We start from the raw sequence: 14,871 nt of genomic DNA, 5'->3' as shown, positions 1-14,871 counted from the left end.
GAGATGGTGGCCATGGCTAGGATGGGATTTTGGCCATGGTTGTGGATGGGATGGTGGCCGTGGTCATGGCTGGGATGAGATGGTGACCATGCCTGTGGCCAAGGTGGGATGGTCGCTGTGGCTGGGGTTGGATGGTGGCCATGGTGGTGGCATGGACAAGGCCCAGATGGGATGGTGGCAAGGCCATGCCATAGCTGTGGCCAGCATAGTATGGGATGGTGGCCATGGTGGTGGCTGGGTTGGTGTGGTGGCCATGGTTATGGCCATGGCGTGACCACGACCAGGACAGGATGGTCTGGTGGCCACGGCGTGACCATGACCAGGATGGGATGGGCTGGTGGCCATGGCGTGACCATGACCAGGATGGGATGGGCTGGTGGCCACGGCGTGACCACGACCAGGATGTGATGGTCTGGTGGCCACGGTGTGACCGTGACCAGGATGGGGACAGCAGCAGTGGGGCATCTCTGAGCGTGTCCCCGTGGCTGCCCAGGCTACGGCGGGCTGGGCCTGTCCATCGAGGGTCCCAGCAAGGTGGACATCAACTGTGAGGACGTGGAGGACGGCACCTGCAAGGTCACCTACTGCCCCACCGAGCCCGGCAACTACATCATCAACATCAAGTTTGCCGACAAACACGTCCCAGGTGGGGCCGGGGGGGGGGGCGGGGGACGTGTGGGGTGGCACCGGGGAGCCCGGACCCTTGGGTCCCCTCTCGGTGACCGGGTCCCTGAGGTGGCCGTCACCCGCAGGGAGCCCCTTCACGGTGAAGGTGACGGGCGAGGGGCGGATGAAGGAGAGCATCACGCGCCGGCGGCAGGCCCCCTCCATCGCCACCATCGGCAGCACCTGCGACCTCAACCTCAAGATCCCAGGTAGGGATTGGCCTTCCTCCCCCCCCTCCTCCTCCTCCTCCTCCTCCTCCTCCTCCTTCTCCTCCTCCTCCTTCTCCTCCTTCTCCTCCTTCTCCTCCTCCTCCTCCTCCTCCGTGGGGCTCGGGGACGGGGACGCATCTCGGCCGCTCCAGCTCTGATTTCTGCCTCCTTCTTCCTTCTCTCCTCGTCCGTCCGTCCCCGTGTCCGTCCGCGTCTGCCCGTGCCCTCCCGTGCGTCCGTGCCTCCGTCCGCGCGCCCGCCGTCCGTCCGTGCGTGCGTCCGTCCGTCCGTGCGTCCCTCCGGGTGTGCCTCCGCCCGCCTGTGCCTCCACCCACGTGTCCATCCACGCGTCCGTCCGTGGGCTCATCTGTCCACACGTGTCTGCTCGTGCCTGTGATCATCCGCGTGTCCGCCCGTCTGCGCACCCGTCCCTGTGTCCATCCCTGCATCCGTCCATCCCTGCACCCACCCCTACGTGCACCCCTGCATCCACCCACGTCTCCATCCATGTCTCCACCCATGTTCCCATCCACCCACATCTCCGCCCATCCATGTCTCCATCCATCCATCCTTGTGTCCACCCATGTCTCCACCCACGTCTCCACCCACCCACGTCTCCATCCACCTCTCCACCCACCCACATCTCCACCCACGTCTCCATCCACGTCTCCATCCATCCATGTCTCCATCCACGTCTCCACCCATCCATGTCTCCACCCACCCATGTCTCCACCCACGTCTCCATCCACCCACGTCTCCACCCACCCACGTCTCCACCCACCCATGTCTCCACCCACGTCTCCATCCACCTGTGTCTCCACCCACCCACGTCTCCATCCACCTCTCCACCCACCCACATCTCCACCCACATCTCCATCCACGTCTCCACCCATCCATGTCTCCATCCATCCCTGTCTCCGTCCACGTCTCCACCCAACCACGTCTCCACCCTCCCATGTCTCCATCCATCCATGTCTCCATCCATCCATGTCTCCATCCATCCATCCACGTTTCCACCCACCCACATCTCCACCCACGTCTCCATCCACGTCTCCATCCATCCATGTCTCCATCCACCTCTCCACCCATCCACGTCTCCACCCACCCACGTCTCCACCCTCCCACGTCTCCATCCATCCATGTCTCCACCCACGTCTCCACCCACCCACGTCTCCACCCACCCACGTCTCCACCCACGTCTCCATCCATCCATGTCTCCATCCACCTCTCCACCCATTCATGTCTCCACCCACCCACGTCTCCACCCTCCCATGTCTCCATCCATCCACGTCTCCATCCATCCATGTCTCCATCCATCCACGTCTCCATCCACCTCTCCACCCACCCACGTCTCCACCCACCCACGTCTCCACCCTCCCATGTCTCCATCCATCCACGTCTCCACCCAACCACATCTCCCCCACCCACGTCTCCATCCACGTCTCCACCCATCCACGTCTCCACCCTCCCACGTCTCCATCCATCTACGTCCCCATCCATCCACGTCTCCATCCATCCATGTCTCCACCCACGTCTCCACCCACCCACGTCTCCACCCTCCCACGTCTCCACCCTCCCACGTCCCCATCCATCCACGTCCCCATCCATCCATGTCTCCATCCAACCACATCTCCCCACCCACGTCTCCCCCACGTCTCCCCCACCCCACCTCCTCCCCTCCGTCCTCCCCCCGCGCCTCTCCCCGTCCCGTCGCCCTCCCCGCCGGGCGCGGCGGCCGCCAGGGAACTGGTTCCAGATGGTGTCGGCGCAGGAGCGCCTGACGCGCACCTTCACGCGGAGCAGCCACACCTACACGCGCACCGAGCGCACCGAGATCAGCAAGACGCGGGGCGGCGAGACCACGCGGGAGGTGCGGGTGGAGGAGTCCACCCAGGTCGGCGGGGACCCCTTCCCCAACGTCTTCGGGGGCTTCCTGGCCCGCGAGGGCCTGGGCTCCTTCGGCTCCATCGCCCGCGGCCAGGAGGGTGGGTGCCGGCCCGGGGGGGAGGGGGGGTGTGCGAGGGAGGGGGCATGTGCGGGTGCTATGCTTGCACGGGTGCTGGGTGTGCGAGGGAGAGGGCGTGCATGGGTGCTGGGTGTGCACGGGTGCTGGGTGTGCGAGGGTGCTGGGTGTGCACGGGTGCTGGGTGTGCAAGGGAGAGGGCGTGCACGGGTGCTGGGTGTGCACAGGTGCTGTGCGTGCATGGGTGCTGGGTGTGCAAGGGTGCTGGGTGTGCACGGGTGCTGGGTGTGTGAGGGTGCTGGGTGTGCGAGGGAGGGGGCGTGCACGGGTGCTGGGTGTGCACAGGTGCTGTGCTTGCATGGGTGCTGGGTGTGCAAGGGTGCTGGGCTTGCACGGGTGCTGGGTGTGCACAGGTGCTGGGTGTGCAAGGGTGCTGGGTGTGCAAGGGTGCTGGGTGTGCAAGGGTGCTGGGTGTGCACGGGTGCTGGGTGTGTGAGGGTGCTGGGTGTGCGAGGGAGGGGGCGTGCACGGGTGCTGGGTGTGCGAGGGAGAGGGCATGCACGGGTGCTGTGTCTGCACGGGTGCCGGGTGTGCGAGGGTGCTGGGTGTGCACGGGTGCTGGGTGTGCGAGGGAGAGGGCGTGCACGGGTGCTGGGTGTGCACGGGTGCTGGGTGTGCAAGGGAGGAGACGTGCACGGGTGCTGGGTGTGCGAGGGTGCTGGGTGTGCACGGGTGCTGGGTGTGCAAGGGAGGAGACATGCACGGGTGCTGGGTGTGCGAGGGTGCTGTGCTTGCATGGGTGCTGGGTGTGCAAGGGAAGGGGCGTGCACGGGTGCTGTACTTGCACGGGTGCTGTGCGTGTAAGGAGTGCGCTTGCACGGGTGCTGTGTGTGCACAAGGGGTGCACTTGCACAGGTGCTGTGCGTGCAAGGGAAGGGGCGTGTACGGGTGCTGTGCTCGCACGGGTGCTGTGCGTGCAAGGGAGGGGGCATGCATGGGTGCTGTGTGTGCAAGGGTGCTGTGCGTGCAAGGGAGGGGGTGTGCAAGGGTGCTGTGTGTGCAAGGGTGCTGTGTGTGCAAGGGGTGCGCTTGCATGGGTGCTGCGTGTGCAAGGAGTGTGCTTGCACGGGTGCTGGGCTTGTATGGGTGCTATGGGCGTGCAAGGGAGGGTGCTTGCACGGGTGCTGTGCGTGCAAGGGAGCGTGCTTGCACAAGTACTGGGTGCGCTGGGGTGTCAGAGTGCGCTTGCACGGGTGCTGTGCGTGCAAGGGAGGGGGCGTGCACGGGTGCTGTGCGTGCACGGGTGCTGGGTGTGCAAGGGAGGGAGCGTGCACGGGTGCTGCGTGTGCACGGGTGCTGTGCGTGCACGGGTGCTGTGCGTGCAAGGGAGGGGGCGTGCACGAGGGCTGGGTGCTCACAGGGGAGCGTGTTTGCACCGGGGCTGGGCGCACGTGCACGTGGGAGTGCGCTCGCACGGGGGCTGCGCGTGCTCGCGGAGGCCGCGTGCCCTTGCACGAGGGCCGCGCGCTCGCACCGGGGCCAGCACACGCCCCCCCCCACCCCCCCCGCCAGCCCGCGTGTGCCCCTCGCACGAGGCCTCGCACGAGGCCAGGACGCACGCCCGTGTCCCCGCAGCTCCGGGGACACGCTCGCTCGCGGGCGGCTGCCTTTGCACACGCGTGCGGTGGCGGCCGGGCACCGGCGGCCGCGCTCACGAGGGGGGACGCGCACCCCTCGCACGGGGACGTGCGCGGAGGTTGCGGTGGGGGGGGGGGAGGGGCAAGGCTGGCCCTCGTGGGGGCCTTTGCACAAGCGGGCGTGGCACGCTCACGGGGACGCGCGCGCCCTCGGCGTAAGCGTGCAAACTCGCAGGCGTGCACGCGTGCGCACGGGCGGGCGCGGTCTTGCGAGCGCACGCGTGTCCCTTTGCACGTGGTTGCACGCCCACGGGGGGGGTCTGCACCCAGCGGGGGCACACGCAGGCCCTGGAGGGTCTCGGGGTGGGAGGGGCTCCCGGTGGGTGCCTGGGGGGGTGACAGGGTGACAAGGGGAGGGGGTGACGGGGTGGGGGGGCACAGGGTGACATGGTGACATGTCGCCATGGTGGCCTGGTGATGGGGTGCCGGGGTGCCGGGGTGCCATGGTGATGGGGTGATGGGGTGCCATGGTGCCATGGTGACACGGTGCCCTGGTGACATGGTGACATGGTGACATGACGCCATAGTGATGGGGTGCCATGGTGCCATGGTGCCATGGTGACACGGTGCCCTGGTGCCATGGTGACATGGTGACATGACGCCATAGTGATGGGGTGCCATGGTGCCATGGTGCCATGGTGACACGGTGCCCTGGTGCCATGGTGACATGGTGACATGACGCCATAGTGATGGGGTGCCATGGTGCCATGGTGCCATGGTGACACGGTGCCCTGGTGCCATGGTGACATGACGCCATAGTGCTGGGGTGCCATGGTGCCATGGTGACACGGTGCCCTGGTGACATGGTGACATGGTGACATGACGCCATAGTGCTGGGGTGCCATGGTGCCATGGTGCCATGGTGACACGGTGCCCTGGTGCCACGGTGACATGGTGACATGACGCCATAGTGATGGGGTGCCATGGTGCCATGTTGATGTGGTGCCACGGTGCCCCGGGGTGACGGGGTGACGGGGTGCCCTGGTGACATGGTGACATGGTGACATGGTGCCCTGGTGTGCTGGGGTGCCCTGGTGACATGGTGCCATGGTGACACGGTGCCCTGGTGTCCCGGTGACATGGTGACATGACGCCATGGTGCCACGTTGACATGGTGCCATGTTGACATGGCATCATGGCGCCAGGGTGACATGGTGATGACATGGCGCCGCGGTGCCCTGGTGCCGCAGTGCCCTGGTGACATGGTGACATGGTGCCCTGGTGTGCTGGGGTGCCCTGGTGACATGGTGCCATGGTGACACGGTGCCCTGGTGTCCCGGTGACGGGGTGCTGGGGCGCCATGGTGCCACGTTGACATGGTGCCATGTTGACATGGCGTCATGGCGCCAGGGTGACATGGTGATGACACGGCGCCGCGGTGCCCTGGTGCCGCAGTGCCCTGGTGACATGGTGACATGACGCCATGGTGCTGGGGTGCCATGGTGCCATGGTGACACGGTGCCCTGGTGTCCCGGTGACGGGGTGCTGGGGCGCCATGGTGCCACGTTGACATGGTGCCATGGCGCCAGGGTGACATGGTGATGACACGGCGCCGCGGTGCCCTGGTGCCGCAGTGCCCTGGTGACATGGTGACATGACGCCATGGTGCTGGGGTGCCGCGGCGCCACGTCGACACGGCGCCACGTCGACGCGGTGCCCGGGCGCCCCGGCGCCGGGGCGATGGGGCGCCGGGGTGCCGCGGCGCCACGTTGACTGGGTGCCCGGGCGCCGCGGTGTCCCCGCAGGCGAGGCGTCCCCCCAGGAGCTGGCGGCGCAGGTGCTGAGCCCCTCGGGGCAGCGCTTGGAGGCGGAGGTGGTGGCGGGGGGCGGGGGGGTCTACAGCGTCCGCTTCGTGCCCCAGGAGATGGGCCCCCACACCGTCAGCGTCAAGTACCGGGGGCAGCACGTGCCCGGCACCCCCTTCCAGTTCACCGTGGGGCCGCTGGGCGAGGGGGGGGCCCACAAGGTGCGGGCGGGGGCACCGGCCTCCAGCGCGGCGTGGCCGGCGTGCCAGGTAGGGGCGTGGGGGCGATGGGGGGTGGGTGAAGGGGGGGGGGGCTATGGGGGCGATGGGGGGTGGGTGAAGGGGGGCTATGGGGGCAATGGGGGTGTGGGTGAAGGGGGTGTGGGTGTGGGTGGGGGCGTGGGGAAATGGGAGGGCATAGGTGTAGGTGGGGGGCTACGGGGGCAATGGGGGTGTGGGTGAAGGGGGTGGGGGTGTGGGGGGGGCGTGGGGGAAATGGGGGGCATGGGTGTAGGTGGGGGGCTACGGGGGCAATGGGGGTGTGGGTGAAGGGGGTGGGGTGTGGGTGGGGGGCTATGGGGGCAATGGGGGTGTGGGTGAAGGGGGTGGGGGTGTGGGGGGAGGCGTGGGGGAAATGGGGGGCATAGGTGTAGGTGGGGGGCTATGGGGGCAATGGGGGTGTGGGTGAAGGGGGTGGGGTGTGGGTGGGGGGCGTGGGGGAAATGGGGGGCATGGGTGTAGGTGGGGGGCTACAGGGGGCAATGGGGGTGTGGGTGAAGGGGGTGTGGGTGTGGGTGGGGGCTACAGGGGCAATGGGGGGTGGGGGCAGTTGGGGCTATGGGGGCAATGGGATGGGGGGTGGAGGTGGGGGCTGTGGGGAAATGGGGGGTGTGGGGGCAATGGGGGGTATGGGTGCAGTTGGGGGGTGGGTGTAGGTGGGGGGCTATGGGGGCAATGGGGGGTGGAGGTGGGGGTGTGGGGAAATGGGGGGTGGGGGCAATGGGGGAGCAATGGGGGCAATGGGGGCAATGGGCGCAGTTGGGGGTGTGTGGGTGTAGGTGGGGGGTGTGGGTGCAATGGGGGGATGTGGGGGCAATGGGGGGCTGTGGGGGCAATGGGGGCTGGGGGTGCAATGGGGGGATGTGGGTGCAATGGGGGCTGTGGGGGCAATGGGGGCTGGGGGTGCAGCTGGGGGTGCATTTGGGGCAATATGGGTGCAGTTGGGGGGCTACGGGTGCAACGGGGGTTTCAGCGGGGCGTCTGGCTGCAGCTGGGGGGCTGTGGGTGCAACGGGCAGGGGAGCACGGGTGTATTTGGGGGGGGGGATGCGGGTGCAGGGGCCGTGGGGCTGGCGCTGGCCCTGGGGTGCCGGCGGAGGACGGGGGCACCCACGGGTGTCCCTGCGTGTCCCCCCCCCAGCCGAGTTCAGCATCTGGACGCGGGAGGCGGGGGCCGGGGGCCTCTCCATCGCGGTGGAGGGGCCCAGCAAGGCCGAGATCGCCTTCGAGGACCGCAAGGACGGCTCCTGCGGCGTCTCCTACCTCGTCCAGGAGCCCGGTGGGTCTGGGGGGGCCGCCCCCCAGCCCCCCAGCCCCCCAGCCCCCCAGCCCTCGTGCCGGGAGGGACCCACGTGCGAGGGTTGTCCCCGTGTGAGGGCGTCCCCGTGCGAGGGTGTCCCCACGTGAGGGTTGTCCCCATGCGAGGGTGTCCTCGTGCAAGGCTGTCCCCACGTGAGGGTTGTCCCCGTGCGAGGGTGTCCCCGTGCAAGGGCGTCCCCGTGCAAGAAGGTCCCCGTGCGAGGGTCCTCCTCATGCAGCTGGGTCCCCGTGCAAGGGTGTCCCCGTGCGAGGGTGTCCCCGTGCAAGGCCGTCCCCACGTGAGGGTTGTCCCCGTGCAAGGGTGTCCCCGTGTGACGACGTCCCTGTGCAAGGCCGTCCCCATGCGAGGGCTTTCCCCGTGCAAGAAGGTCCCCATGCGAGGGTGTCCCCATGTGAGGGTTGTCCCCGTGCAAGGGCATCCCCGTGCAAGGGTGTCCCCGTGCGAGGGTCCTCCTCATGCAGCAGAGTCCCCGTGCAAGGGTGTCCCCATGTGACAATGTCCCCCGTGCGAGGGTGTCCCCGTGCAAGGCCGTCCCCACGTGAGGGTTGTCCCTATGCAAGGATGTCCCCATGCAAGGGCGTCCCCGTGCAAGAAGGTCCCCGTGCGAGGGTCCTCCTCATGCAGCTGGGTCCCCGTGCAAGGGTGTCCCCGTGCGAGGGTGTCCCCACATGAGGGGTGTCCCCATGCAAGGGTGTCCCCGTGTGACAATGTCCCCCGTGCAAGGGTGTCCCCATGCAAGGGTGTCCCCGTGCGAGGGTGTCCCCGTGCGAGGGTGTCCCCGTGCAAGGCCGTCCCCACGTGAGGGTTGTCCCCGTGCAAGGGTGTCCCCGTGTGACGACGTCCCTGTGCAAGGCCGTCCCCATGCGAGGGCTTTCCCCGTGCAAGCGCGTCCCCTCGCAAAGCTGTCCCCGTGCGAGGCTGTCCCCGTGCGCGGTGTCCCCGTGCGAGGCCACCCGTGTGTCCCCAGGCGACTACGAGGTCTCCATCAAGTTCAACGAGGAGCACATCCCCGACAGCCCCTTCGTGGTGCCGGTGGCCTCCCACTCCGATGACGCCCGCCGCCTCACTGTCACCAGCCTCCAGGTACCCGGGGACACCCAGTCACCGCCCCAGTGTCACCTCCACCCCCGGGGCTCCACAGGGTCCCCCTGGGACCCCCGTGTCACCCCTGGGCCACCTTGTGCCCATGTGGCACCCTTGGAAGCCCCCTCTGATGCCACCTCTGGGACCCCCGTGCTGACCCTGTGCCACCCCTGGTGCCACCACCGGGTCCCCCGGGTCCCCCCCCGGGCCACCTTGCAGCCCCGGGACCCCCCTGGTGTCACCCTTGGTGTCACCTCTCTCTCGCCCATGTCACCCCTGCTGTCACCCTGTGGCACCCCTGGGTCCCCGGTGTCACCCCTGGGCCACCTTGTGCCTGTGTGTCACCCTTGGGACCCCTTCCTGCTGCCACCCCTGGTGCCACCCCTGTGCCCCCCATGCTGACCCTGTGCCACCCTGTGCCCCGGGGTCACCCCCGGGTCCCCTGGGTCACCCCTGGGCCACCTTGCACCCCTGTGGCACCCTTGGGACCCCTTCCTGCTGCCACCCTTGGTGTCACCCTTGGTGCCACCTCTGTCTCCCCCCTGTCACCCCTGGGTGCCCCGTGTCACCCCCTGGGCCACCCCGTGCCCCTGTGCCACCCTTGGGATGCCACCCCTGGTGCCACCCCTGCGCCCCCCATGCTGACCCCGTGCCACCCTGTGCCCCGGGTCACCCCCGGGTCCCCCCCGGGCCACCTTGCACCCCAGCGGCACCCTTGGGACCCCCTTGGTGCCACCTCTGTCTCCCCACTGTCACCCCTGGTCCCCTGTGTCACCCTTGGGATGCCACCCCTGGTGCCACCCCCGATGCCACCCCTGGGTCCCCCGTGCTGGTCCTGTGCCGTGTCACCCCTGCGTCCCCCGTGTCACCCCTGGGCCACCTTGTGCCCGTGTGTCCCCCCCCGGCTCCCCGGGAGTCGGTGCCAGCGCCGTGTCCCCGCAGGAGACGGTGACAGTGAACCAGCCGGCCTCCTTCGCCGTGCAGCTGAACGGGGCGCGCGGCGTCATCGACGCCAAGGTGCACACGCCGGCCGGCGTCGTGGAGGAGTGCTACGTCTCCGAGCTGGACAGCGGTGGGACGGGGACACGGGGACAGGGGGACATGGGGTGTGGGGACGTGGGGACACGGGGACGTGGGGACATGGGGACAGGGGGTGTGGGGACGGCGGGAGATGGGGTGTGGGGACGTGGGGAGACGGGGACGTGGGGGGGGAGGGACATGGGGTGTGGGGACGGGGGACATGGGGACGTGGGGACATGGGGACACGGGGATGGGAGGACATGGGGACAAGGGGACAGGGGACATGGGGACATGGGGATGTGGGGACATTGGACATGGGGATGTGGGGACATGGGACACGGGGACATGGGGACAGGGGGACATGGGGACACAGGGTGTGGGGACATGGGACATGGGGACATGGGGATGGGGGACATGAGGACAAGGGGACGGGGGACATGGGGACATTGGACATGGGGATGTGGGGACACGGGGTGTGGGGACACAGGGGGTGCAGGGACATGGGGACACGGTGATGTGGGGACACAGGGGATGAAGGGACATGGGGCGCAGGGACATGGGGACATGGGGTGTGGGGACATGGGGACATGGGGCATGGGGCCAAGGGGCCATGGGGCGTGGGGATATGGGGACACAGAGGATGCAGGGACATGGGGACACGGGGAGTGGGGACGTCGGGATATCCGGACATGGCGTGTGGGGACACGGGGTGTGGGGACACAGGATGCAGGGACATGGGGACATGGGGTGTGGGGTATGGGGACATGGGGACATGGGGATGCAGGGATACGGGGACGTGGGGACACAGGGATATGGGGACACGGGGATGTGGGGACACGGGGATGCAGGGACACAGGGGATGTGGACACGGGGCATGGGGACACAGGGATGTGGGGACACAGCGGATGCAGGGACATGGGGACACAGGGATATGGGGATGTGGGGAATGTGGGGACACGGGAATGCGGGGACACGAGGGACGCAGGGACACGGGGCATGGGGACACGGGAATGCGGGGACACGAGGGAGGCAGGGGCACGGGGCATGGGGACACGGGGCATGGGGACACGGGGATGTGGGGACACGAGCGGACGCAGGGACACGGGGCATGGGGACACGGGGATGTGGGGACACGAGGGACGCAGGGACACGGGGCATGGGGACACGGGGCATGGGGACACGGGGATGTGGGGACACGGGGACACGAGGGACGCAGGGACACGGGGCATGGGGACACGGGGATGTGGGGACACGGGGACACGAGGGACGCAGGGACACGGGGCATGGGGACACGGGGCATGGGGACACGGGGATGTGGGGACACGGGGACACGAGGGACGCAGGGACACGGGGCATGGGGACACGGGGATGTGGGGACACGGGGACGGGGTGCCGCGGCGCGGGGGCGGTCGGTGACGCGGTGGCACCCCCAGACAAGTACGCCATCGGGTTCCTGCCGCGGGAGAACGGGGTCCACTCCATCGACCTGCGCTTCAACGGGCGCCACGTGCCCGGCAGCCCCTTCAACATCCGCGTGGGCGAGCAGAGCCAGGCCGGGGACCCCGGGCTCGTCACCGCCTACGGCCCCGGCCTCGAGGGCGGCCTCACAGGTGACACCGCTGGCGGGGGGACCCGGCTCTGGGTGGTGGCCATGGGGAGGTGGCCACGGGCAATACCGCGGGGTGGGAGGGCGGTGATGGGGACGTGGACGAGCCCGTGGAGTGGTGGCCGTGGGGTGGGGTCACGGCTCGGGGTGGTGGCCATGGGGACGTGGCCATGGGGTGGTGACCGTGGGGACACAGCCATGGTGTGGAGCCACAGCTCAGGCTGGTGGCCACAGGGTGGGGGCCATGGGGCCACAGTGTGGAGCCACGGCTCAGGCTGGTGGCCACGAGGCAGTAGCCATGGGGCCACGGCCACGGTGTGGAGCCACGGCTCGGGCTGGGGGCCACAGGGTGGGGGCCATGGGGCCACGGGGCCACGGCCATGGTGTGGAGCCATGGCTCGGGTTGGTGGCCATGGGGCCACAGCCACGGAGTGGAGCCACAGCTCAGGCTGGCGGCCATGGGGTGGGGGCCATGGGGCCACAGCCACGGTGTGGAGCCACGGCTCAGGCTGGTGGCCACGGGGTGGTGACCATGGGGCCATGGCCACGGTGTGGAGCCACGGCTCGGGCTGGGGGCCACGGGGTGGGGGCCATGGGGCCACAGGGCCACGGACACGGTCTGGAGCCATGGCTCGGGTTGGTGGCCATGGGGCCACAGCCACAGCGTGGAGCCACGGCTCAGGCTGGTGGCCACGGGGCGGTGGCCATGGAGCCACGGCCACGGTGTGGAGCCACGGCTCGGGTTGGTGGCCATGGGGCCACAGCCATGGCGTGGAGCCACGGCTCAGGCTGGTGGCCACGGGTTGGTGGCCATGGGGCCACGGCCACGGCGTGGAGCCACGGCTCAGGCTGGTGGCCACGGGGCGGTGGCCATGGGGCCACGGCCACGGCGTGGAGCCACGGCTCGGGCTGGTGGCCACGGGGCGGTGGCCATGGGGCCACGGCCACAGTGTGGAGCCACGGCTCAGGCTGGTGGCCCCAGGGTGGGGGCCATGGGGCCATGGGGCCACAGCCACGGCGTGGAGCCATGGCTCGGGCTGGGGGCCACGGGGTGGGGGCCATGGGGCCACAGGGCCACGGCCACGGTGTGGAGCCATGGCTCGGGTTGGTGGCCATGGGGCCACAGCCACGGCATGGAGCCACGGCTCAGGCTGGTGGCCACGGGGTGGTGGCCATGGGGCCACGGCCACGGCGTGGAGCCACAGCTCGGGCTGGTGGCCACGGGGCGGGGGCAGCGGGGCGGCGGCCGTGGCGCGGTGCCGGCGCCTGACCCGCCCGTCGCAGGCGTGTGCTCGGAGTTCCTGGTGAAGACGGCCAACGCGGGGGCGGGCGCGCTGGCCGTCACCATCGACGGCCCCTCCAAGGTGAAGCTGGACTGCGTGGAGTGCGCCGAGGGCCACCGCGTCACCTACACCCCCATGGCCCCCGGCAACTACCTCATCTCTATCAAGTACGGTGGCCCCCACCACATCGTCGGTAGCCCCTTCAAGGCCAAGGTCACCGGTACGGGTCGGGGGGATGGGGACGGGTCCTGGGGGTCCCCGGGGAGGGACGGGGACGGGGGTGCTTGGGGGGAGGTGACAAGGGGTCCCCAGGGTGCTGTGACAGGGGTCCCTGGGGTGACGTGATGGGGGTCCCCAGGGTGACAGGGTGGGGGTCCCCAGGGTGACGTGATTGGGGTCCCCAGGGTGACAGGGTGGGGGGTCCCTGGGGTGACGTGATGGGGGTCCCCAGGGTGACAGGGTGGGGGGTCCCCGGGGTGACGTGATTGGGGTCCCCAGGGTGACAGGGTGGGGGGGTCCCCAGGGTGACATGATGGGATGTCCCCAGGGTCATGTGACAGGGGGTCCCCAGGGTGACAGGGTGGGGGGTCCCCAGGGTGACGTGATGGGATGCCCCCAGGGTCATGTGACAGGGGTCCCCAGGGTGACAGGGTGGGGGGGTCCCCAGGGTGACGTGATGGGATGTCTCCAGGGTCATGTGACAGGGGGTCCCCAGGGTGACAGGGTGGGGGGTCCCCAGGGTGACGTGATGGGATGCCCCCAGGGTCATGTGACAGAGGGTCGCCAGGGTGATAGGGTGGGGGGTCCCTGGGGTGATGTGATTGGGGGTCCCCAGGGTGACAGGGTGGGGGTCCCCAGGGTGCCATGCTGGGGATGCCCAGGTCGGCGTGACGGGGTCCCCGGGCTCATGTGACAGAGGGTGACACAGGAGGGGGTCCCCGGGGGTCCCCAGAGTGGTACGACGGGGTGGGGGGGGGGTGTCCCCGTGGCGGTGGGGGGCTGACGGCGTCCCCGCGTCCCCAAAGCCCGCGCCTGTCGGGGGGACACAGCCTGCACGAGACGTCGACGGTGCTGGTGGAGACGGTGACGCGGGGGGGGACGGCGTCGCGGGGCCCCCCCGCCTTCGGGGGGCTCCCCAAGTTCTCCTCGGACGCGGGGAAGGTGGTGGCCCGGGGCCCCGGGCTGGCCACCGCCTTCCTGGGCCAGAAGAACCACTTCACCGTGGACTGCAGCAAGGCCGGTGCGTGGGGGGGGTCCCGGGGGTCAGGGGGGCCTGGGGGTCCGGGGGGCTGGGAGGGGAGGTGATGGGTTATTGGGGGGGGCTGGGGGTCCCAGGGGTCTCAGGGGGTCCTGGGGGGCCTGGGAGGGGAGGTGATGGGTCACTGGGGGGCTGGGGGGGCTGGGGTCAGAAGGGGGCTGGGGGCTGGGGGGGATGTGGTGGGTCAGAGGGGGTCCTGGGGGTCTCAGGGGGTCTTGGGGGTCCCAGGGTGTCCTGGGAGGGGAGGTGATGGGTTATTGGGGGGTCTGGGGGTCCCAGGGGGTCTCAGGGGTCCTGGGGGCCTGGGAGGGGAGGTGATGGGTCACTGGGGGGGCTGGGGGGGCTGGGGTCAGAAGGGGCTGGGGGCTGGGGGGGATGTGGTGGGTCAGAGGGGGTCCCGGGGGTCTCAGGGGGTCTTGGGGGTCCCAGGGTGTCCTGGGAGGGGAGGTGATGGGTTATTGGGGGGTCTGGGGGGTCCCAGGGGGTCTCAGGGGTCCTGGGGGCCTGGGAGGGGAGGTGATGGGTCACTGGGGGGGCTGGGGGGCTGGCGTCAGAAGGGGGGCTGGGGGCTGGGGGGATGTGGTGGGTCATCAGGGGGTCCCGGGGGTCTCAGGGGTCCTGGGGGTCCTGGGGGTCCTGGGGGGATGCGCTGGGTGACCGGGGGTCCGGTGGGTGACGCCATCGGTCATCGGGGGGTCGGGGTCCGGCAGGGGGGGGTCAGGGTCTCAAGCGCCTTCCCCCGC

General features: G+C 69.7%; 1 protein-coding gene across 1 annotated transcript in view; it reads left to right on the top strand.

Moving 5' to 3' along the window:
* FLNC (filamin C) overlaps positions 1-14,871 on the top strand; it is a 64,339-nt gene that overhangs the window by 49,165 nt on the left and 303 nt on the right. Inside the window, 11 exon segments of the mRNA XM_072856559.1 lie at positions 494-646; positions 753-875; positions 2,618-2,860; positions 6,281-6,511; positions 6,514-6,549; positions 7,699-7,836; positions 8,846-8,961; positions 9,904-10,033; positions 11,415-11,591; positions 12,872-13,091; positions 13,896-14,110. Of these exon segments, the coding sequence (XP_072712660.1) occupies positions 494-646; positions 753-875; positions 2,618-2,860; positions 6,281-6,511; positions 6,514-6,549; positions 7,699-7,836; positions 8,846-8,961; positions 9,904-10,033; positions 11,415-11,591; positions 12,872-13,091; positions 13,896-14,110 (1,782 nt within the window).

The sequence above is a fragment of the Ciconia boyciana genome, chromosome 1 (assembly GCF_034638445.1).
Source record: "Ciconia boyciana chromosome 1, ASM3463844v1, whole genome shotgun sequence".
NCBI classification, from domain to species: Eukaryota; Metazoa; Chordata; class Aves; order Ciconiiformes; family Ciconiidae; genus Ciconia; species Ciconia boyciana.
Note: the sequence above shows the minus strand (reverse complement) of the source record. Positions and strands in the feature narration are given on the sequence as shown.